Source organism: Clinocottus analis, unplaced genomic scaffold (genome assembly GCF_023055335.1).
Source record: "Clinocottus analis isolate CAN_PGR_092001 unplaced genomic scaffold, fCliAna1.0.p SCAF_28, whole genome shotgun sequence".
Taxonomy (NCBI): Eukaryota; Metazoa; Chordata; class Actinopteri; order Perciformes; family Cottidae; genus Clinocottus; species Clinocottus analis.
The window spans coordinates 3,207,186-3,230,554 of NW_027176020.1; the positions used below are offsets into that span (position 1 = coordinate 3,207,186).

The window sequence follows — 23,369 nt, forward strand, 5'->3', positions numbered from 1 at the left end:
TTAATACAACGTTGTGTACAGAACATGGTGAAACTGCTGCATGGCACATACTGGAAGTTGCTTGTTCACATTCATATGATTTCACGTGACAGAAGCAAGCGTTTTACTTTATTGAAAAGATAAAGATATTTTCATGAGAAGACATTCACATACGATGGGTAAAGAAACCCTAAGCCTCTCTATGTCCTGTTCCTCTAAAGCTGCATCGATTAGTCGAAAACAGTATTTATTTAATGCCAAAAAAAGTGCAGAAAATGCTATTTTCAGCCTCTCAAAACAGGAGATTTCCTTCCTTCCTCTTTTTTTTAAATTTGATATTATATACATGTTAAAATATTTAAAGACTGGGATGACAATTCTGACATCAATCGATGAATCTATTAACCGAGAAAAGAAATCTGCAGATTAACAGATGGGTTGTTGTTTGCAGCTCGATTTCATTCACACTTCTACTCACGTACAGAGAGGCAGTGATGTGCTTTACAATACATGTATAAATTAGCTATGTAACACTATTTACATTACAAAAAAGGTTTCAAAAAACAACAACACTGCGGTAGAAAAAATGCATTGTTACAAAAATGCATTGTGGGGAATGTCCTTCGTTGTCAGTGATATAAAAAGTGCAAAATGTACAGGAGGAACTCGGGGAAGACGACGTGGAGGTGTTCACAGGAAGCGGTTTCCAGGAGGTCGCTCAGCATCGGGCCTTCTGCTCCAACTTGAGCTTCAGCTCCGATATCGCCGCCAGAGGAACTAGAGCACATCAGACAAGTGAGCTCTGTTATTACTGTGTTATTACTCCTCATGCGGCGAATAAGGAGAGAACAACGCGTGGAACTTACTCTGTCTCTGAGAGTCTGTGAGCGCCCTCGGCCTCGGATCCCGGCTGTTGGCGGAGAAGGCGAAGGAGGAGGGGATGGAGCTGCGAGGGACGGGAACAGGAGACGGAGCCGTGACAGGAGCCCGAACGTCAAGAGGAGCCGGAGCCGTAACAGGAGCCGGAGCCGTAACAGGAGCCCAAATCTTAACAGGAGCCGGAACGGCAGCCGGAGCCGAAGCCGTGACATGAGCCCGGACCTTAACGGGAGCCGGAGCCGGAGCCGAAGCCGTGACATGAGCCCAAACCTTAACAGGAGCCGGAGCAGCAGCCGAAGCCGTAACAGGAGCCCGAACCAGAACCGGAGGCATCATGGCTTTCTTTGGAGCTTTTTTCTCCAGTTCTGTGGAAGACATCAACATTATTCACGGCCATAATTGTTTTGTTTTTTTAATTAAAGAAATGTTTCCGAGGCGTGAAGATGAGACTTACGCGGCAGAGCAGCAGCCGGTGAATCCTCTTTCTCCTCTTCTTTCACTTCCTCTTTCACCGTCTCTTTCACCTCCACTGTTTGAATACACACCAGGCGTTAGTGAGCGATGACAATGGGGAGAGGACAAATATGAAGTCACACCAGTTTATGTTTTCCAGACGGGGAAATGTCAGCAGTGAAGGCAGATTGATCGTCGCGGCAGCAGAGTCGTTTGTACTCACGCTCGTCGTTCAAGTACAAATACTCTTCTTCAGTTTGTGACGGTTCAGGCGTCTGTGTTCTTGGAGCGACTGCGGAGCGAGACATGTAAGGTGCACAGTCATTATCGGCTGATAATAATAAGAATACACAATAGGAGCTGACACCAAACCCTAAACCTTAAGCTACAGTTGAAGAATAGACGCTTGTTGGATGAGTCGTATGAAACATGTACAGTACGGTGTGTACTGTACATCAAAAGTTAGCGTGGCGATAGGACGCCTTGTGTCAATATCCACCCTTTCACAACACACACACACACACACACATATACTTGTGTATGTATGCATGGTGCCACAGACCAGAGGATCCGGGAATTTAACCGCCAATCTTCAGGAACCTGCTTCTCCTCAGCTGTACAATAGTGTTTTTTGCTAATTAGCCTTAGCATTAGCTAGTTAGCATGCTGACACACTCAACCAGTTGTTGTTGAGTTGTTGTGGCCACTGTCAGTTTATGATTGCATAGAAAATGTATGAATTTCCTTTTTTTTTATTATTTAACTTGTTATCGTATCACTTCCCCCCTGCAGTTCTCCAAATAATCCACTAGGGATGCTGTCGCCCACATTTGAGAAACACTGCACGAGATGACATAAGAGCTCGAGCCCATAAAACAACCTCAAAAGAAATCCACTCTGGTTCAACGAGTTACACCCAGAACACAAACGCAACTTGAAGAGGGGCGTCAAGCCACTTTAAGGGGTCATAAAGGTTGGAAATCTCTGCCCGGGACTCTTAAGTATTGTTAATATTTACTTAAGTTACAAAGTCTGAAGCGTAGAGGAATTTCTACCAGATGCACGAAGGCTGTAAAACAACAACCCGTGAGTGATTGATGGTGAGCAATGCTACCAGACCTGCTCTGCAAAGCATCAGCCTTATCTTTTTTAAGGGATAATAAATCAGTCTTATCTCTTTTAACAGAATTAACCAACCTACGATTTTCCAGTAAGTACTAATGCAGTAAGTTTGTGATGTAAAACCTAAGATAACGCCTCATATTTATTCTTTATAATTGCTGTGAAAAGCTCGTAGCGCGTTAGTGTGACTCCAAGAATTTATTTTCCGGCTGCGTCAGAGGGCCTCGGCACACAGGCGAGGCCGACGGGGCCAAACAGTTTAGTGGCCGCTCCGCTCGCGTGCTTTTGTTTTGAAAAAAAAAAAGGACACAGTACCTTTTTGGGGGGGTTGGCTCGGGGGGGCGAGGCTCGTCGTGGCCTCCTGAACGCTCCGCTCTCCATTTTCAAAATCTCTACGAATAAAAGCTGTGGAGAAAAAAGCCAGAACTTTTAATTAGTCGTGTGTGTGTGTGTGTGTGTGTATATACTTTTTGGTGAAGTGTATGTGAGATAATAATTACATTTATTAAGCTTAAAGAGTGACCTTCAACTCAAAAGTTAAGCAACAAAAAGAGAAACACAAACTGGATAAAAGAGTAAAGTTAGATGGGTTTTTTTGTACGTACAGATTTTTCTCGCGTAGTTTTCCTCGGTGACGAGAGGAGTCAGGAATCCGTGAGTTTTCCCCACTAAATAAAGGATGACATCGTGTAGCGTGGCACACAGGACCTGCACGCACAACAACTTATTGTTTAACATCCCGGGAACAATAAAAATGTACGCAGGGACATGAAATAGGTCACGTATGATCACAATGATCCCGTGTCATTAATATATTGAGAAGGAATCTGGAACTAGGTCAGCTGCTTTGAATAAATACCTCACACACACACGCACGCACACACGCACACACTAGCTATCGAGCACACAAAGAGGTTGAAAGTGTTTTAAATCGCCTCCACCCGTTTCACTACTGCTTCTGCACCCTTTGTCCGTGTTAATAGTTCGTCCAAAGGAGCATTTATCTACAATTAACAACAATAACTAACCTCCTTTTTTGCGTTCAGAACACATGGACCTGTACATTTCACTTCACGTGTCATCTTTTTGCCTTTTGTGTGGAAAAAGATATTACAAAAGCTCCGTGTAGTTTAAAGACGAAACAAACATGGTTTTTCTGGGTTCCCGTTTTATTTTGTAGTTTGTCCTCCGTGTCGCCGCACTTCCTGCCCCCGTACGCCTCGTTTCTGATTGTGCGTCTCCTGATTGTCTGATTGTCTTCACCTGTGCTGCCCTCATTGTTTCCACCTGTGTGTCGTTACCCCTTGTCGAGTTGCGCACACACACACACACAGACACACACACTATAAGCCTGCAGTTTAACAAGAAGTATCAGCGGTGACTCAACCCGCTGGCAGCGACATAAAAGTCGCATCCAACATGTTCCCGGACCACAAGCACCAGAATAAGGTGACGTCATAATTGCCACCTTTGTGTTCTCGAGGTAGTTTCTCAGAAGCTTACATGCTTTTTTGGAAATCCTCTCTAACCTCTCGGCTGAACGCCAGCTATGAAGCGCAACTTGTTCTCTCGCACGTTGCTGTTGTTCGTGTCTCAAGTTGCACGCAGGATAAAAAAAGCTCATTCACAAAACTATAAATATGAACACAGCCGACTGTATCGGCCAGGGAAAAAAAAGGACGTTTCAGTTTTCTTGTCTACAGTAAACAAAGGATTTCTGTTTCCAGTACAAAGTACATGAGCGTGTTTTTATTAATACTCACAGGATTGTCCACATCGATGACGAAGCCCTTGTTGTGTTTAGGAGTCACAAGGTAGTGTTTGATTACAGAGCTGATGGAGACAATTAACACACAAATGAAATAAACTGATTACGAAATGAAAGAACGACGATGAGTCAGATTCAGTTCATATTCTCCTCGAGTGGCAACAAAGGTTTTGTTTGTACGCCTCTGTAACAGATCTATGTGGTAGTGTGTGTGTGTGTGTGTGGGTGTGTGTGTGTACCCTTCATGGTCCTGTCTGGTGGTGACAGCGAAGGAGTTTCCGTTGCTGCCGGGTCTCAGCAGCAGGTTTCCTCTCTTGGTCTCTCTCTCCAGCAGCAGCTCGGCCTCCAGACGCGACACGTTGTGGAAACAGCTGCAGAGACGCGAGAAAAACACAAAAAGACATTATTAGATTTTTTTTTTTAAAGGGAAAAGGGTTAGGTCATTAAAAAGTGACCCCGCACGCAGCGTTTGTAGAGAGGAAACGGTGTGAATTAAAGAGAGTTAAGCCTTATAATGCAATTATTTTACATAAATAAAGAAAAACAAAACACTAAATATGAAGGTGCACATTTTCCTCTGGAAAAAAATGCAAAACAACAACACAGAACACAACAATATGCTGAATTGTGTCCACTTTGGATCCACAAACACAGAAATACTCTCGACATGTGCATGAAAACGTTTCTCGCAAATATGAATTTTGGTTTCACGGGATCTCAGCACTTCCCATTTGGCCACAATAAAAACGACAATTATTTGACGAGCGCCATTTTTATAGGTTATATTTCATAAGCCCGGGATTTTGGATCCACCCCAAAACCCAATGTCACGCCCCTCGGTGTGTGTGTGTGTGTGTGTCTTTGGGCCAGAAGTTTCAAGAAAATGGTGAAGCAGTTCTCATGTACTACACCAAACAGCACAGAGGTGGAGGCCGAGGTAATAACCACAACTACACTGGTGCATTGAGGGTCAGTGCGTTCACGGCTGGTCGGTACTCACGCTGGCCGGTCCTCCTCGAGGATGACGGGAGCGCCGATGCCGGTGACGGTGACGGCAGACGGGGAGACGATATTAAGTCTTAGCTTTTCCTTCTCCACCGTCTCTTTGAGCATGTGGATCTGTCCCGGGAGCAGGGTGAGGTAGACGGGCACTGAAAGCTGCAGAGAGACAGTTTCTGCTTTAATTCACGGATGGAGACGGGGGCCTGTTGGTACAGGCCGCCGTCGCGAGAAGAGCTCTTCCTGTGAAGTGAGCGGAGGGCAACAAACACTGACCTCGGCCACAGAGCGGATGTAGCCCTTCCACAGCTCGCGGGCCTCTGCGTTCGGAGCCTGCAGACGCAGCGGAGGAGAGAAATGAACGGTGTGAATGAGGCGGAAAAACAAAGCGGGTGATGTGACGTGTTTTGTCTGCATATTCCCTCACAGTGAATCTGATGTTTCGGTCTTTCAGCTGCAGGCAGAGTCTGGCTGCGTCCAGGTTACGATCCTGGCTGCTGTCATTCGTTATCGACACGAACCCCCCGAGGTCCACTTTCTCGACGTACTGATGAAACACAAAAGGAACATGTGATTCCTGAGTGTTTTAAGATTTTTTTTTTCCTCCCATTAATAATCATCCAAAGTCAAACGTCCGTGATGACTCACGTCCGTGTCTCTCTTCTCGTTGAAGAAGAACAGCGTGTTTCCACACAGGCACGTCCACAGCTTCAGAGACGTCTGCACAAACACACACAGAGAAAGACACACTGAGTACAAATAACATGCACAGATGTGGAGAAGAAGATCAACAGTACAAGACACTATCCATGTCAAAAAACATTAATTCAATGTGGCTTTACTTATTGTAAATAAAAAATACTGTTTCCAAGAAATCAAAGAAAAAATTACATTTCAACAAACCCATGTATGTGTGTGCGTGTGCGTGTGTTGATACATATTGGGCAGAAATATATGCCTTGCCTCCTATTTTTATTTATTTTGAGAGGTCATAAAACTCCTTGAAATCTGGGAAGACAGAGTTGAATTTGTCAAATTAAATGTTACTTATTTCAAAATATTGTTTTAAAAATTCAATAAGAATTCTTGAATTTCCCTTTAGGGATCAATAAAGTAATTATCTATCTATCTATCTAAGAAATAAGAGAAAGTGCATCTGTGTCGAGCAGCGACAACATATTTTGTGTGTCTCTTTCCATTTGGATTCCCAGTTTGTTGTAACTAAACCTGTATTTTATTTTCTGGATATTTCTATTCGACAGAAGGAAGACATTTTGCAAAATTCAATAAAAAATAATGTACAGCCAGGTATGTTTTTGGTTTCTTCTTTCCAGTTTTCTGTGTATTTGTTTTTTTACATTGTGTCATAATTAGTGTATTACTCATACTTATTTGTGTTGAACAGAATGAAAAGGAGGAAGAGGAAGAGGAAGGTAAATGCTTGTTTCATGACAAGGAAATAAAAGCTGCTTCTGTGTAGGTGACATTCTTATTAATGAGTCAAGCCTTACAACAGAAACCAATAACAATAAACAACATTTGGTGTGTTTGTATTGATTAGACCTAATGGGACATCTGTGTCACCGGATTGATTGCTTGTGAGTAACGTGGATGAATCAGATGTTTTGGTCCCCATTATCTGTTCTGGGTAAAAAGACGCCGTGTTGAATAACTAGAATATAAAGTACTGAACGGTAGAAGTGGGCCTCTGATGTAACTGGGAGTTTCCCGAGTAAAAAAAACCTTTACGTGCTCTTGCTCTCTTATCAGTCAGGGCTTGGCAGAACAGGACACACGTGATTTACTTTTCTTTTTTGACGAAACCTGTCGCGCCGGTTGCCGTCTTAACTTTAATCTGAAGGCACAATGAGCTGCAGCAGCAGCAGTCAGACCTGTTGGTCCACACAATGGGCCCGTTCCACAGCAGACACTTCCACGTTACTGGTGTAATTTCATCAAAATAATTGACGGCCCCGTTCCATTTAGTGTGTCCAGAGCTTTTGCAGTGAAACACAGCGTACGAATGTAACCCACACCCTGCAAAGGACCTGTCATAGTGGCTCCTGTGAAGTGAACAGGGGCCCAATTACAGAAACCATATGATGACAGGTGGCTCCCCCACAGAAAACCATCCTCAAACTGGTTTCCCCCCCGCTGCTGTACCACTGCAGTGGTGTCTCAAAGGGGCTAATAAAGTATTAAGTATTATAGCTCCTATAGTTTCAGTAAAGTAGAGCCCCTCCTTTTGTGCACACACAAAACAGGTGATTATAGGTGACAGGTGATGAGAGGCTCTGACATTTAGATCCTATCAAAGTTTAAGTTTCCTGGCATCATCTGCACATTGTTGACATGCCAGTAGTTCACTTTTATCTTCCTCCAGAAAGAGAAGGGGGGGAGGGGTACATCACTTTAATACTGCAGCTGTATATATATATATATATATATATATATATATATATATATATGTATATATATATATATATATATATATATATATATATATATATATATACACACACAGGTGAACTGTCCCTTTAACAAACACACTACACATTATATATTAAAGTGCAACACTGCCATTGATCATTTTACTACACGCTATTTAGTTTGACTTGTGATACTTTAGGTACATCTTGATGATACAAACATGTTTTTTTATGCTTTTGAATGAGGTACTTTAACATAATTCAGTATTTATTCTACCGCTGCAGATACAAAATATACAAAAACAAGCTTATTTTTTCCCCAGTCTGTTCCACAAACAAGACAAGAGTGCATCTCAAGTATTTCGCCAGTACATACCTTATCTTTGAACGACCTCTTCTCCAGGTAGCCCTCGTAGTAGCACGTGGGCAGCTGGCTCCTCTGTCGCGCGGTCACTTTAACCATCATGATGCTCAACGACGCACAAAAAAACACACACAAAAAAAACTTTACAAATACAGACACGACCGAGACTGTGTCATGTGTGTATCGGCACGACTTCTGCTGGCGAGGCGGCGAAACGCTCTTGTTTATGAAAGTGAGGCGGAAACCTGAGAGCCCGCGTCCTCGCCGCTGATTGGCCAATGTGCGCTGAGTGGGCGGGCCTTTCCGATGAAATCTCCGCAGGTGAGACAGCGCCTTCGACGTGTTTTTGTCGAGGATTGGAAATCAACACGCCTTCGCCCCACTGACACCAATCCCCATGTTGTGATTCATTATTTTAAATTTGTATCAATTGAAGTAAATTGCATCGATTAAGGAAAGAACAAGGTGTGTTTTCCACAAAGTATTCAATGGTATCGTAGGTGTGTTTTTGGTCTGTGGACACTTTTGGCTGGAAAAAAAGAGACTTTTAAGTTGTTGCATTTAAAAAAGAGAGTTTAAAATCAAGTCATACGAGGCTAGATGCTTGTATTGCTCGGATTTGAGGTTTTCATGTTGTGAAAATAACATTTTATAAACGGGATACCTGATGACTTATCTGGAATACAGTGGGAACATTTTAATGGTTTCCATGCAGCTGGAATCTGACTAGAAAGGCGTGTTAGATTTAATTTGATAATTCATAATAATTAAAGGCTCGCAGGTGAGGATCTTTGGCCCACTGGCGCTGATTTACTTATTTAACTTGCAAGTAGTGGCGGACAAGTAACATTTATTCAAGTACAGTAATGTTAATATATAAATATTGCACTTCTTATTCCACCACATATCAGGAATAACATTAGTTACTTTAAATGTGTAGATTTTTAGAACATGTAAATCAAACTGTATATAAATAAATTAAACTGTACTATTAGTGCTACTTTTACTTCTAAGTACAGAATCTGAGTACTTTTTCCACCATTGCTTGCAAGGAAGTAGTACTTAATCTAATAGATGGCTCCCTCTGTTGGAGGAATTGGTTCTGGTTTTATTTTATGAATTTTATAAATACATCCACTGTTAGTTTACGCTTTACTTTAGAACTAATGCAGTCTAATACAACAGTCCTGTGATAATTTATACTTTAATAAGTATTTGCTTCACAATATCTTTAGTTAAAACGTTTCAAATTGTGATGTTGTTGTAATGAATTAGTGTTCATTTCTATCATTAATATTATTATTATTAGTCATCATTATATTGTTGTTGTTGCTGGTATTACTAGAACATTAAGTCTCAGCCTGTTGATGTGCCCTATATTTAAACCTCTCTGTAATAGTAATTAATATGTGACCTACCTACTTTATGTGGTAACTCAACTGTACCTGTGACTGGGCTCCGCGCCCGTAAGTCACGTGACCGTGCTCCGCGCCCGTAAGTCACGTGACGGTGCGGCGTTGACGCGACTCTCCCTCGCAACGGCTCTGCTCTCCTCATCTTGGCGCAGCGCAGGGGAGATCTCTTCTTTTTTTCCTCTCCCGTTTCAACGTCTCCCCCCCCCTTTGATATCGGAAAGCTGCTTCAAGCATCAGAACGATGGGGAACAGAGACGACGAGTACGATTTCTTGTTCAAAGGTGAGCGGAACTGAAACAGCCGACAGGCACGTCTGTGTTTCCGTCCGTTTGGTCCGTTTTGAACGTCCGTTGGGTGGTGGGAAGCTAACGGGAGCTAGCTTACGCCACTCAGTGCCCGCGTCGCTTCTCACTGAACCTCGCGTTTCGCCCGTTCGTCTTGTCTCGTCTGTCGTGTTTTTAATGTGTCAAGTGTCCGTTTGCTAATAATATGTTTTGCTTCTTAAGTTGTTTTTTTTAAATACAGAAATCCCCCCCGTTAGACCCCCGCTAGCTGACGTCACTGTAACGCTAGCTGGGCTGACGGGCGGAGCTGCTGCTTCAGTTATTCTGCTTTGTCGTCATCGTGGAGGATAACATGTCCTCACCTTTTACCTTTATGGCACGTTTAAGCACCAAGAGTTCCCTTTGAGGAGAGGAAACACGCTCGAAATCAAAGTGTGTGTGTGTGTGTGTGTGTGTGTGTGTGTGTGTGTTCCCCCCCTAAAACACCTTTGCTTGAAGGTTAAGAGCATACTTCCACACCATTATCCATGTGACCTGGCTGAGTCACATTGTTCTTTTACACCTTGGAGTTCAGTTTTTCTGATAACGAGTGTTGTTGACTTCATTTTTCTGTGTAAACAAATGCACAAAGTCAATTCACACGAAACACGTCATGCATTCTTCTATGAAATTGGATTAGAAGCTATGGCATGTTATAAAAAAAAATTCAAAAAAAGCAAAACCAAAATATGACTACAAAATCTGCATACAAACTAAATGGAAAAGAGCACTCTGTGTTGTGTGATTAAATGAGCAGCAGGGTAAACCATGATATAATCAAAAATCCCACAGGGGCCAGTTAAAAGTAGTTATTGAGGCGGTTACTGGCAGTATAACACGGGTCATAAAAGGTGTTTTTATACAGTACGAGTCACCGCAAACCACTAGAGGTCTTGGAGCGGGCAGCCTTAACTGTCAACCCCGAAATATTGTGTCGTTTGCTGCTGCAGAATGTAAAATTAGCTGTGGACGGACACAGAGGTGCACACTCACACACACACACGCACATGAGACTGATTGCATTATCCTTTGTCTTCCAGACCTTGTTATCTTAGCTTGAAGTGTAATTTCCCTGCATGAGGAACAGCTTGTTGTTGTTGTTGTGTTGGAGCTCTCTTCTGCAACATAAATCACATGACGGCGCTTAACTGAGTTATGCGTAGGAAGAACCTGCTCCGGGACTGATTCACTGAGCTTCAGTTCTGTTAAGGTCCCGCAGTTAACTGGAGAGCCAGCGGCGTGTAATTATACGACAAATCATCGGCTGGAGTTTCGAGTTAATACTGAAGGAGTTCTCTTCATCACATCCGTTTGTAAGTATCGTACAAACTGATGAGGTGATGACTCAGGAACAAAGAGACGAGGACAGAGGCCTCAAGAAAATGTTGAGTCAGATTTCCCAAAAGAGCAGGGTTTCTTTTGTTGTTCATCCTGCTTGACTGTCAGGGGCAAAGTCTGGGAAAGCTTTTTTCCACGGAAAAAGCAGTAAAGCAAGTCAGCACTTTCTCTTCGCCTAAACGTAGCTGAAAGATAACCAGATGACACAGTGCATCCTTCTAATGACGGCTGTTTAGTGCCATTACCTGTCTGTAATTGTCCTCTGACACATCATTAGTCTGTTAATGTGCTTTGTCATTTTTCTAATGAAGGTTTATAAATTGAGGTTAAACTGGGCGGAATGAAATGTGGTCAAACCCAATCCAGCTGTTGTAATCACGACTTCCTCGGCAGTGCACATCCATACACACTTAACAGACGTAACAGCTAAAAGAAGTCTTTGAGGTCCCAAACGCACTGGAAGAGTATGACGACCACCGCTGGTTTATTTTATTATCATGCAACCTGTTTGAAGCGAGGAAAAAAACGAATAAAAAGCTGAGGATGTTTCCCTAGAGGAGGATATTTAATTGAAGAAATCAATTATTAACTAATGACACAGAGGCTGGTCACATCCGCTGCCTCTACGTACCGTACATCACATTATAACCACCGCTGTTGTTGTTGTTGTGGTGTGCTCTCTGCAGCACGGTGTGTCTGTGCTCAGCCAAAGATTGTTTGTGAGGCAAGAGAAGCAAGCAAACTGTGTCTTTGTCGTCCCAACAACTCCAACCGAGTCCCATGACGTAGTTAAACTTTAGTCTCTATCAATAGTTAAATCTCATTCATTTTATAGTTTTGAACCAGGACTTTCAGTATTTAGCTCACTTTAAAAGATCAAAATCAATAAATATTGCCTTCTGTTTCGCTGGTGTTGGCATTTTCAATCTGTTCCTTCACGCACGCCGCATGAGCAACGCTCTCGAGCTTCTTCTCGTAGCGCCGCCCCGACTGGAGTTTACATTTGTCTTGTTTCGGGTTTCCAGTCGTACTCATCGGAGACTCCGGAGTGGGGAAGAGTAACCTGCTGTCGCGTTTCACGAGGAATGAGTTCAACCTGGAGAGCAAGAGCACCATCGGGGTGGAGTTTGCCACCCGCAGCATCCAGGTGGACGGCAAGACGATAAAGGCTCAGATTTGGGACACGGCTGGACAGGAACGCTACAGAGCGATCACCTCAGCGTGAGTGTTTCCTCTCTTTGTGTGTCTGAGCGAGTGTGTGTGAGTTGGCGATGTCGCTGCTGCATCCATCTTGTTCATTCTCTCTCCAGGTATTACCGGGGGGCCGTCGGAGCGCTCCTGGTTTACGACATCGCCAAGCACCTGACGTACGAGAACATCGAGCGCTGGCTGAAGGAGCTGAGGGACCACGCCGACAACAACATCGTCATCATGCAGGTCGGAAACAAGAGCGACCTCCGCCACCTCAGGGCCGTGCCCACCGACGAGGCTCGGGCCTTCGCAGGTAAAACACGGAGCGCACCGCAGAGATGGAACGAGCCGGCCCCCCTCTGAAATACTAAACGTTTCTCTGTCTTCTCTCCTCCCGCATTTAGAAAAGAACAGCATCTCATTTATTGAGACGTCAGCACTGGACTCCACGAATGTAGAGGAGGCATTCAAGAACATTTTAACAGGTAGGAAAAGCAAGACTCGGCGCTGTATCCCATGTGATGTAGTCTTCATGAATAAAGATTTCAGAAGCCTCTGAAGTGAATTGTAAACACTTCCAACAAAGATTCATCTGATATTGAAGTTTAAAGAAAACAGCAAAAATGTCACTTTCTGGAAAAAATCAAATATCTCAAAAATACAAAAAACTACAAAAATGTCACTTCAAATTACCAGTGCAAAGCATTCTGGGTTGAAAAAAAAGTCTTCCCATTTTACGTACCCCCATTTAAGAACTGCTGATCTGATCTGTACAGTTTTTAACTGAGCGTGTCCACAGCAGCGCCGCAGCTCCTACAGATTGAACTATAGAAAAAAAAAAAGGATCTTAAAGAAACCAAGAGCGTCGCTCTCTGCTTCACGATTTCCCCTCTGCAGAGATCTACCGCATCGTGTCTCAGAAGCAGATCGCGGACCGATCCGCTCACGACGAGTCTCCGGGCAACAACGTGGTGGACATCAGCGTCCCGCCGACCACCGACGGGCGGACGGGCAACAAGCTGCAGTGCTGCCAGACCGGCCTGTGACGCGCTTCCTGCATCTCGACATCACCTCACCTGTGCACTTTTTTTTTGTTTTTGTTTCCCCTGTTGCTCCGCTCACGGCCATCTGCCCTTTCCACTCTTTTTTTTTCTGTTTCTTTCTACGTAAATTCTGTTTTATATAGAACTTTTGAACTCACTCGTGCTCTTCTTCTTCTTCTTCTCTTTTTTTTGCCATGAATTAAAACTTCGAGAAGCCTTTATGTCAATGTGAAGGTTCCTGCATCGCGGGAACAGGGCAGCAGTCAGTCGCTGCTGCCTTTTCGATGAAGCCTGTGAAGTTTGTAAGATGAACTGAAACTCTGCTTTTTGAAGAAAACATTTCAACGGCTGCCACTAGATGGCGCTGTGTAAATAAACTACGGGCAGTTACTCCAACCCGGCTGTGCAGTATTATGTCTTACAGCGTGGTTCCTCCAACTCTGCTCTGTCATCGGATAAGTTATCATGCCAAAAATGTCGTCATCATGTATTTATTGAAGAATATTTGGCTTAAGCTGTCATTGTTTTACTTTAAATTTGAAAAACTGTATAAATTTCCAATAAAACTCTGACAAAAGTAAACTGTGGATTGGATTTTCTTATGACACACAATGCATGCAATATTTCATGAAAGTCACACACAAAAAATATCACAAAATAAGTTATAAAAAATTATATAAAAATGACAGTAAAGTATATCAGGAAAGAAATAAGTAATTGCATGTCAATACATTTTAAAAATTCATATAGTATGTCTAAAAGGTATGTAAAAAAACCGAGAAGTCGTAGGATAATGTCAAACTATTGTGGGAAAAAAATTGAATATTGTCGAAAAAAAGTCTTTAACTTAAAGTCCTTAACTAAAGGTTCTTAACTAAAGGTCTCAGTACTTCTTCTGCTGCAGAGTTGTGATGACTTCTTCACCCTGAGAGGAACTGATTTAGTAACTTTGCTCCAGCAAAAAGAAAAGGCGCAAATAGGGAACCAATATAAATAACTCAAACACATTCAAACCTTTTCAGTATTGTTTCCTTCCTGGAGAGCAGAGCGCCTGTTTGTTCACCAGCATGCGGGATATTTTTTGAACGAGTGTTTTTTGTAAATAAGCTGCTTAGGTTTGTGGACGAGTCTCCACAGGAGCAAAACTGCAGCGTTTTGTTTTTCCTTCAGGATTAATGTAGACGCTCGTACAGCTGTGGTCCAAAAACAGACTTATGAGCGACGACGTCTCATCCTCCTGAGGCCCGAGAGGAGGAGGAGGAAGAGGAGGATTTAAACGGCCGGATCGGAGCAAACAATGCCGTAACGGTGAAGCCGGACCTCGTCTTTGTTCCATTGTCGGTCGCCTCTCCGACTGGATGAAGATGGTAAATAATTCAATTTAAAAGGTTTGCAGAGCGGTCGTTCAGAGCAGATCCTCGCTCCTCTGGCTTGTGACCTACAATCTTGTAGGACGTCCCAAATTAGGAAGAGACCCACAAAACAACAAATCACCTGAATTCACGCCCATGCATAATTCATCACGTTTTATTTGCTTTGCAAACAATTGTTGGCTGATTGAAGGTCCCAAGATTTTAGTGAAGACATCGTTTTCTTCTTTTTTTTCCACAGCACACACCATAAACATTGCAGTATTTAAACAATGTAAATACTAAAGAATTGCAACATAAATTACAAATAATACATATAAACATACCCTCCCTCAAGACATGTAGAAAGATTACAAAACATGTTAAGACAACGTAACACAACAGAAGTAACATTTACAGAGAAAGCAATGGTTTTAAATCCATCGCTGGATTTGAACTGTGATGACTTCTTGTATAAAAAGCAAGTATTACATTCCTGGTTAATTTGCAATACCACTTAGAAAACTCTTTGGGGATATGATGCTCTGCAGGGAGCGGCGGACGTGTTGCATACTTTCGCTGTATAAAAAAGACAAAACAGACGTCTCCTGTATTGACCTACAAATCCAGTTGTTTGTTGTAAAAGTGCTCCTCCGCTCTCTCAGTGCCCGAATCACTCGGTGTAAAGCCTCGCTCATGACAAACAGTAAACACACGGATGATCAAATGACTCATAAGCTTGTCACCCCCCCCCCCCCCCCCCCCACCGGATGCATCACAGGGTATAATCCGTTGTTCTGAGATCAGTTAAAAACACAAACAAAACGATTAAAACTGGAGCATTATGTGGCCCCGCCCCCTCCAGGAGAGGAACGTACCGACGCGTTGCGTCAGCGTGGACGGAAAGGCCGTGACTCATACACCCACTGGTTACTGGGAACGCCCCACTGCAACCAGTCAAACAGGTGGAAATGTGTCTTAAAAAGATGGCGGCTCGATGGGTGTCCATTTTGCCCTGAAGCAGCACCCAGAGGAGCCGCTACGCAGAGTTACTGCAGCATGGACACATAAAAGAGCAAAGAAATGCCATGTTGTATTGATGCTCTCAGACGCAGCAGGTACATTAAATATCGTTTGGTTAAGCCTGATTGTTATAAAGCATTAATAACGCAATTCTGCATAAAACCCAGACGTACTGCGAGTCCATTTAGTACCGAACGCCTCCACATGGAGAGAAAGTTAACGCACGCGGGAAGAACTCACCATGAGCAGTACGTTAATCGACGTTAAATCGATAATCAAAAGTACGATCGATCGCGATAAACGTTGGAGAGAAAACCACAGGATGAATATTAAATCAACTTGTTAAGCTTTAGAGAAGTCTTAACGCCTCACAGCTGCAGTTATGAGATCTGCATAATAATACTGAACACTTTATAACACCCGCGTGGTCACAAAAGCCAATGGGGTTCAATTTCAAAATGTGATAATGTTGTTTTTAACAATACGGTGGTTAGCAGACTCAAGAGTGTTCACGCGTCAGATTAACCGTCTCTCCGTGAAGGAAAGTAATCTGGTCAATACTGCGGTTTGTGTTTTCTGACATGATGAACGGCACCAAACTATAAACTTCTCTCCAGTACAGACCCGAATGAGTCCGATTGGTAACATGGAAACATAACGGAGGGAGAGTTTTCATCCATCGCATGGATTCAAGTGGCTTCCTTAAAAGAAAGAAAAGCAACAAAACAAAGTCAAATGAAGCCGTCGCAGCGAAACACCGGAACAGGAAGTGCTTTTTCTCTCTCTCCATCTCGATGAGAGACGATAAACGTTTGACCGCGGCTTCAATGATTAATTCCGTTTCCCTTGATTCGTGATGCGATTACGGAAACTACACACAAGCACAGCGACGTGTGGTCACAAACGGTGATCACGCAGACGTTAACGGGGCGGCGGCCGCACGCCGACGCGCTGCGACGCGCCCGACATCGACCCACACGGGACCGACTTTAAGTGCCGACGATGCAAGAACCTCGAGGAGGACGCCGGTGAACCGACTGCGGCAGGAATAATCCACCTGTTCATCCTTTAGTGGTTGAACTTTTTTGTTTTTTAAACCCACGACAGAATGAAAAATAAAAGAAACAAATCTCCAAAATGACCAACAGTGCATGCAGAACTGCTCGTTGGGGCGAAGTCTCTTCATGTGCTGCGAGGACCTCCATGTCCACAGTGTCGGATTGCACTCTTAACTCTTTACTACTACTACTACTACTACTACTACTACTACTAATAATAAAATAAAAATACTGGAAAGAAGTCCAATAGGCGTGTGCTGAAGTTTCATCTCAAACAGCATTACTGGCACCTGGACTGCGATTAGATAAAAAATAAAAGTCCTTTACAGATTAAAAACAGGACGAGACAATAATTGCTTGCGAGAGCTCCTCGACCCGGCAACGCTGTGCAGCGCGGGGTGAGGGCGCGCCGGGGGCGTACGACGCGGTTTACACGCTTTCATCGGAGCCGCTCGCACTCCGTCGATGGGTCGATGAGATAATGATTAAATACATTTCACGGTCCACTAAACAAGTTAGTTTGGTCATTCAGAGTTGTAAAGGTCTCTGCACGTCTCCGTGTGCCGCTACGCTCCTCGTCTCCCGAGTTGCTCTCATACTATGCTCTCATTGGCCGACTTCTTCATCAGTTTGGCGGAGAGCAAGGAATGCTGGGAACAGTTAGACCCTTTGGCTTCGGGAAGGAGCAGACGTACTTTCTGATTCGTTCGCCTCCACTCCGAGTACAGCTGGCAGTGGTAGCGGAAAGACACCTGCAACCACGGAGCAGGAGGTCAGCGATGAGTCACTTTTTTCAAAATGTGCATTACTATAGTGCTGCAGTCTGATCTGCATGTTTTCTTTTACCAGGGTCCACAGGACGTAGATGGTGAAGAGGGCGATGGTGAGCGCTATGAGGCCCACGGCCTGCAGCCAGCTGCCCAGCTGGAGATGGTCCTGAGCGCCGCGCAGGCACAGCCAGCCTGAAATGGCTGCCAGGGGCGTGATGAACAGGAAGCACACCATGTCGCAGAACAGCGTCCTCTTCTCGTTGCGAGGGCCGGGGTCCCGCAGCCACTGTGGGAAAACCAGAGAGGAGGGTGAGCATATTGACATGAGACCAGAGAGGCGAGGGAGAGGAGAGACACAACAAGTAGTGAGCGAGCTGAAAGATGAGGGGAAAAGCTTCTTCTTCACATGTACAGTCATTCACAAACTACTCGCTAAAGGACAGACGAGCAGGAAGACGGATGCAGACGAGGCAAAGGGCATTGACCTTTGTTACCTCTGTGAGGGGCCGGGGTCGGCGCTCGGTGCTGAACTCCGTGTGGCAGAGCTCGCAGTAGCTGGTGTTGGAGGACGACAGCCACTTCTCCAGGCAGCTCTTGTGCACCGTGCCCAGGGTGCCGGTGCAGTCGCACGGGGACAGGAGGACCTCGCCGACGCCGCCTTCGTGGCAAATACGGCAGATGGGTCCATCGCTGAGACAGAATACAAATAGATTAGCCCAAAAAAAGGGAACGGTTTCGTCAATTTCTGCAAGTGGAAGCGAAAAGCAACGCATTTAACGTGTTTTTCGTCGGGTTTGCCTGAAATACAGGACCGAAATCATGTAATCACACTATAGGGAGGCAATAAATACACAATTACATCCGCACACCACAAAAAAAGACATGAAATCCAAAGAAAAATCTAAAATACAAGTCAATAAATACATATATAACGTGAGCTTAATGCCAGTGTTGGAAAGACTGATGTGAATAATACAAACATGAGTGAATGGCCGGCCCGTCCTGTGTGTGTCTGTCCGTGTTATTAACATGTTAGTTCACCTCACGGGGCCTCACCTCTGTGTGCTCATGGGTTTGAGAACGGACGAGAGCAACCGTCCGTCGATGGCCGTCACCTGGGCGACGTAGAGCGCCTGCCGCCCGTCGCCGCCCGCTTCCTCCACGCTCTTCCACACGCCGGGGCCGGCGGCGGCGGCGCAGTCGCACAGAGAGCCGGGCAGGTGGAAACAGCCCCCTGTCGTCATGTCTACAGCGGCCAAACACTGGCCCGATGGAGGTGGAGGTGGAGGGCGAGAAAAGGGGTCGGAGGTCGAGGCCGAGCAGCGAGCGCGAACTCTGCTTGCCGCGAGGTCGAGGCGGGGTTAATTTCTACAAGCAAAGAAAGAGAGATTGGGCGTTAATGGCTTTTAGTAGATTTACTTAAAGGGCCAGCGTCGAGTATTGCGGGATATTTTTGTACCGCATAGGTGAGCAGGTCTTCTTCACAGAGTCTTTATAACGTCCCCTGAAAGCCACCGTGGTTCTCCGTCACGATAAAGTAGTGTCACGGCGTAAACGGTGTAGAAATAAAAACTTTTTATGCATTTAGATTTTGCTTAATATTGTGAATTTGTTATCACGTCCAGCCAGGCCTCGCTCTGAGGGTTTGGCCTCGTCCATATTGTCGAAATCAGCTAAAAATATGTTGGTTATTTCTGCACCAAGCACGGCACTTTTATCCTGTCATCCGATCACAATGAAGGGAAGGGAAGGACAGATACTACAAAGACCGAGCGGCAACACCCTGCACGTAGGACACGAGAGCTGAACGACAACATCGGACGTGCATTGACGGTGCAGAATTGATCAATTGATCAAAGTCGGTTTAGTGGCGCAGCTGCAGCGCTCAATGACACAAATACCAGTTTATCTTTCAGGCTGCATTACATCTAAATGTAACAATACCCTGTTTATCCATCTGAGTGACATTAAATATAGCATAAGAGCAATAAGAGTCGTTCCCAGCGGTCCAATAATCAACATTAAGTCCCAATAAAACATGAGGACTTCCTCAATAGAGTCTATATTTAATCAAACTTAGCTTTATGTTTTCCGACAACGTTTATCTGAAGAGAGTGTCTTCCGCGTACAAATTACAATTAATTTCCTGAGCCGTGAAAGTACCTAAGGTTATCTACGACGACACAGTGTCATTTTACAAGGAAGCTGCGGGTTGGAAGGAGGGCCAAGTCGCCCCACAACATCTGCTGATCCATTATAAAAAAGCGAGCGTGCTCGTCAGAGGCGGTGAGTGTGATGTGCAGCAGACCGATAAACAGCTGCCTCCCCTCAGATAACCCCCCGACTGGAGATAACAGGCAGACCGAAGTCATTTCGTCCTGCTGTTTTTGTGGAATAATCTCACGGTAGACAATGAATACAGTTATGAGTTATTACACAACCTCGCGCTATAAAAACCAAAATGTACTTCTGACACGCTCGTACTGTAGGTATTGAAGTAGCTTCTTTCCTTTTGAAGAAGTTATGAGCTTCTCTGCTTTTTTTTCACAGTTTCAACGATGCCAAACGGCGACATCCAAGTGTGTCACTCAAGCGCACAAACATCTTATGACACGAGACGGAGTTCACATCCTGAGCCGGCTTTTGATCCGCTTCACACCATCTGTTTACACCTCACTACTAAACCTCAGCATTACACCCAAACCAATGGAATAAATATATAATCCTATTTACTCAACACCGATGATGTTGTTGTGTTGTTTTTTTTTAAAACAGGAGGTTTAACGGGGCAGATGGTGCAGACATTCTTGTGTTAATTTGACAGGGTTCTTTTTCTTTGTGCCTTTATTTTATCTCCTCGTGAATAATACAAGAATTTACACTCGACAATCATTTCAACTTGTCTCATTAAAGCCACAAAATATATGACCTGCAATAATTGTTGTGCTTGTAAAGAAAATACTGTTAACCGAGTCAAAGAAGTCCACTATTGATTGATTACTGTAAAATGTCTGCTTTTTATTTATATTCTAGTCATATGCTTATTTTTTTTACAACTTTTACTGAGAACTGCAATAATCTAATGTACCCATAGTTGTCTGTTATCTTAAATATGCAGATCATAAAACTGTAGATACAACATTACCGGTGTGTAACTAATCTCAAATATCATATAATCTTGTTTACATGGATTAATAAACCCCAAAATAAACAGAGCCGGGACTGCAAACCCTGAACATGACATTAAACAGGTTCCTGGTTAGATGACCTGACCTCTTGACCCATTCAAGAGCATTGACAAACTGTTGTAGTATTACTACTTGGTGTTATTATTTATGTATAGATACAGCATAGGGTGTGGGGAGGCGGGGGCACGACTAAGAGGCACAATCCCTGACCCAGATAAACAAAAGGGAAGCCCCCAAAAATAAATCAACATCTACAGTAAACTCTGATCAGTTGAAAACACATCAAATCATGTGATTCTTAAGCCTAACGCTTCAATTGTACATGTGATTGTGACTGTAAACTGATGCACTTTTAAATATATGGATATATTAGTCCATGATACATTCACTACTGACAAACTAGTAATTTCCACTGTTAAAAGCTGATGTGACTGTTCTCACTGCATCTGGCCGGTAGAAGCTGTGACACACACTTTTGTCTGGAACAGCTTTGTTTCCTCGTTCTGCATTTATCGTGTGCACGACAACAACAGGGAAGCTGCAGTCGTAAATATGCATTAACAAAAATAAATAAAGATCACATGAGCAGAGAATTACAACATAAAATAAGTTGATCAAATAGATCAAACAAAAACATAATACAAATATAAATTAGACCGCATTTGCAAATTTATTAACTGAATGTAATGTAGTAAATGCATAATGATAACTATAAACAGTGGTGGAAGAAGTACACATATTTTACATCAGTAAAAATAGTAATACCACAGTCTTGCATTCAAAATGTGTAAAAGCACAAAAGTATTGGAATTTAACTATCTTAAAGTATCAAAAGTAAAAGTACTAATTTTTATGCAGAATGGCCCATTTCAGTATGAATATATATCATTGGATTATAATAATTTAATATTGCAGGTTGTACTGCTCATTTTTTTAAATACATTGCAGGGTTGTATGATATATAACAGTGGGCACGTTATAATGCATTTGTTGATTGTTTTGAATAATAATCCAAATATGCATGAAACTAGTAACATAAGATCAGATAAATGTAGCGACTGGCGTGAAAAGTAAAATATATCCCTCTTAGATGTGATAAGAGAAGAAGTACACAGTAGCATAGCAAGGAAATACACAAGTACAAGTACCCAAGTAGATGCACTTAATTGCATTAATATACAAATAAACACAGATGTACACGTTTGTAAAACAAAAAGTAGAATTACCTAAATGATTATTATCAAGTCAAAACTATTTGTGTATGTGTGTATATATATATATATATATATATATATATATATATATATATATATATGAATGTATGTAGCTAGTTTATGTCACATGGACATATTTCCGACATTAAAAGCATTTATCCAAGTTATTTCCATATAAACCAGTTTCCATTGTCCAGTAAATGAACACTGTCACTGTCAGATGTTGTTAGCATACAGCTGTCAGTAGCTAGCTAGCTTACCGTCCGACTCCAAACTCTAAATAAAGCTTAAAAAGGTGAACTCACCCTGTCTTCTTCTTTAAAGTGTGTCACGAAGGAAGGCCCGATATCCACGCGCTCCTCTCTTGTTTCATTTTATGTTTTAAATCTGTATGTGTGAATTAATAACACACTCGCGAGCTAACGATATGCTAACTCAGCGCAGTGCTAATAACTAAGCTAGCAGCTCCCAGACGACAACACACGGCTTCCGGTTTCACCGAGCTTTAAATACACCCTAGAGGCTCATCATCATCATCATCATCATCATCAGCTGTCTGCTCTGCTGCGGTGGAGACGAGTGCAAAACACAAACCGGACGAGTTCATATGGTTCAAATGGGATTGAGGATAACAACAGCTTGTTGCAGAGGGAGAGAGGGAGGAGGAGGGAGGGAGGAGGGAGGGAGAGAGGGGAGAAAGGGAGGAGAAAGGGAAAGAGGGAAGGAAGGGAGGGAAATAGGAGAGGAAGGGAGGTAAAACGAGAGCGGAGGAAGGAACAAAGGAGAGAAGGGGAAAGGGAGGAGGGATGGAGATGGGGAGGAAGGGAAGGAAAGAGGGGAGGGAGACAGGGGAGGAAGAGAGGGATGGAGGGGAGAGAGAGAGAGAGAAGCAGAGAGAGGCCAAAGGGGGGCTCATTAAAAAAAACATCTCATGCATCAGAAGACAAACAGACCTGATCAAGGACTAAATTATTTCCTTGAAGTATTTACTCTTTTAAAAGGCGTTTACTCCTTGGAAAGAAAAGTTTCCTTTTTTTCCACAACGAACTAACAAAAACATTAATTTTAATTGCAAAACAATGACTTAGTGCTACATTTTTTTGTATTAGTGGGTAATCTAAGGATAAGAATCTAAAAAGCAGGATTTTCTTTTGTTAGATTTTTGTCCTCTGGAACGCTGTGCACTTTACCATTACTATTTTTGAGTACACTTATTTTAATTTTTTTTAAATGCACAGCACTTAAAGCAGCAGGCTTTGTATGAAAGGTGTTACACAAATAAAAATAAAACACTCCATTAGGGTCCATTTTGAAAAATGAGACCTTTGACTCCAGCATTTAATCTTTTCTAAATTTACTGACATGAAGAACATCTCACAGCCTCTTGGGACGGAAAATATTGGATCGATCAAATTGAAACCAATGAATCAGTGAGGGAGGAGCTTGTTGACAGGCAGCACAAAA

At 43.2% G+C, this 23,369-nt stretch overlaps 3 protein-coding genes across 5 annotated transcripts; 1 reads left to right on the forward strand and 2 right to left on the reverse strand.

Annotated features, from left to right (window-relative positions):
• Positions 1-11: 11 nt before the first annotated feature.
• On the reverse strand, positions 12-9,962 carry LOC137795572 (signal-transducing adaptor protein 1-like). 2 transcript variants are annotated; one of them, XM_068593122.1, is made up of 14 exons: positions 9,439-9,962; positions 8,006-8,099; positions 5,849-5,920; positions 5,628-5,747; positions 5,477-5,533; positions 5,202-5,359; positions 4,441-4,572; positions 4,197-4,266; positions 3,039-3,141; positions 2,749-2,838; positions 1,535-1,603; positions 1,313-1,387; positions 846-1,223; positions 12-756 (listed from the first exon to the last, which is right to left on the reverse strand). In XM_068593122.1, exons 2-14 carry the CDS (start codon positions 8,093-8,095, stop codon positions 698-700), a joined length of 1,473 nt encoding a protein of 490 aa, XP_068449223.1. In that variant the 5' UTR covers positions 8,096-8,099; positions 9,439-9,962; the 3' UTR covers positions 12-697. The 2 variants fall into 2 exon arrangements, with proteins under 2 accessions (XP_068449223.1, XP_068449224.1); XM_068593123.1 differs by lacking the exon at positions 9,439-9,962 and having other exon boundaries at positions 8,006-9,276.
• On the forward strand, positions 9,515-13,699 carry LOC137795573 (ras-related protein Rab-11B-like). Its single transcript, XM_068593124.1, has 5 exons — positions 9,515-9,689; positions 12,095-12,290; positions 12,380-12,573; positions 12,665-12,745; positions 13,158-13,699. The coding sequence occupies exons 1-5, from the start codon at positions 9,650-9,652 to the stop codon at positions 13,304-13,306; spliced, it is 660 nt and encodes a 219-aa protein (XP_068449225.1). The 5' UTR covers positions 9,515-9,649; the 3' UTR covers positions 13,307-13,699.
• A 3,234-nt stretch (positions 13,700-16,933) lies between these two features.
• marchf2 (membrane-associated ring finger (C3HC4) 2) lies at positions 16,934-22,686 on the reverse strand. 2 transcript variants are annotated; one of them, XM_068593116.1, is made up of 5 exons: positions 22,211-22,686; positions 18,560-18,871; positions 17,989-18,193; positions 17,580-17,789; positions 16,934-17,485 (listed from the first exon to the last, which is right to left on the reverse strand). In XM_068593116.1, the coding sequence occupies exons 2-5, from the start codon at positions 18,745-18,747 to the stop codon at positions 17,327-17,329; spliced, it is 762 nt and encodes a 253-aa protein (XP_068449217.1). In that variant the 5' UTR covers positions 18,748-18,871; positions 22,211-22,686; the 3' UTR covers positions 16,934-17,326. The 2 variants fall into 2 exon arrangements, with proteins under 2 accessions (XP_068449217.1, XP_068449218.1); XM_068593117.1 differs by having other exon boundaries at positions 17,998-18,193; positions 22,211-22,683.
• Between the last annotated feature and the right edge of the window lie 683 nt (positions 22,687-23,369).

Bases quoted from the DNA above. Each gene is read 5' to 3' on its own strand.
- marchf2 (XM_068593116.1), bottom strand. From the start codon at position 18,747: ATGACGACAGGGGGCTGTTTCCACCTGCCCGGCTCTCTGTGCGACTGC. The intron at 18,194-18,559 runs GTGAGGCCCCGT...ATTCTGTCTCAG, and splicing joins AAACCCATGAGCACACAGAG to CGATGGACCCATCTGCCGTA. The intron at 17,790-17,988 runs GTCAATGCCCTT...GTTTTCCCACAG, and splicing joins CCCTCACAGAGGTAACAAAG to TGGCTGCGGGACCCCGGCCC.
- LOC137795573 (XM_068593124.1), top strand. From the start codon at position 9,650: ATGGGGAACAGAGACGACGAGTACGATTTCTTGTTCAAAG. The intron at 12,574-12,664 runs GTAAAACACGGA...TCCCGCATTTAG, and splicing joins CGAGGCTCGGGCCTTCGCAG to AAAAGAACAGCATCTCATTT. The intron at 12,746-13,157 runs GTAGGAAAAGCA...TCCCCTCTGCAG, and splicing joins ATTCAAGAACATTTTAACAG to AGATCTACCGCATCGTGTCT.
- LOC137795572 (XM_068593122.1), bottom strand. From the start codon at position 8,095: ATGATGGTTAAAGTGACCGCGCGACAGAGGAGCCAGCTGCCCACGTGC. The intron at 5,921-8,005 runs GTATGTACTGGC...GTGTTTGTGCAG, and splicing joins AGAGGTCGTTCAAAGATAAG to ACGTCTCTGAAGCTGTGGAC. The intron at 757-845 runs GTAAGTTCCACG...GATGTGCTCTAG, and splicing joins CACAGACTCTCAGAGACAGA to TTCCTCTGGCGGCGATATCG.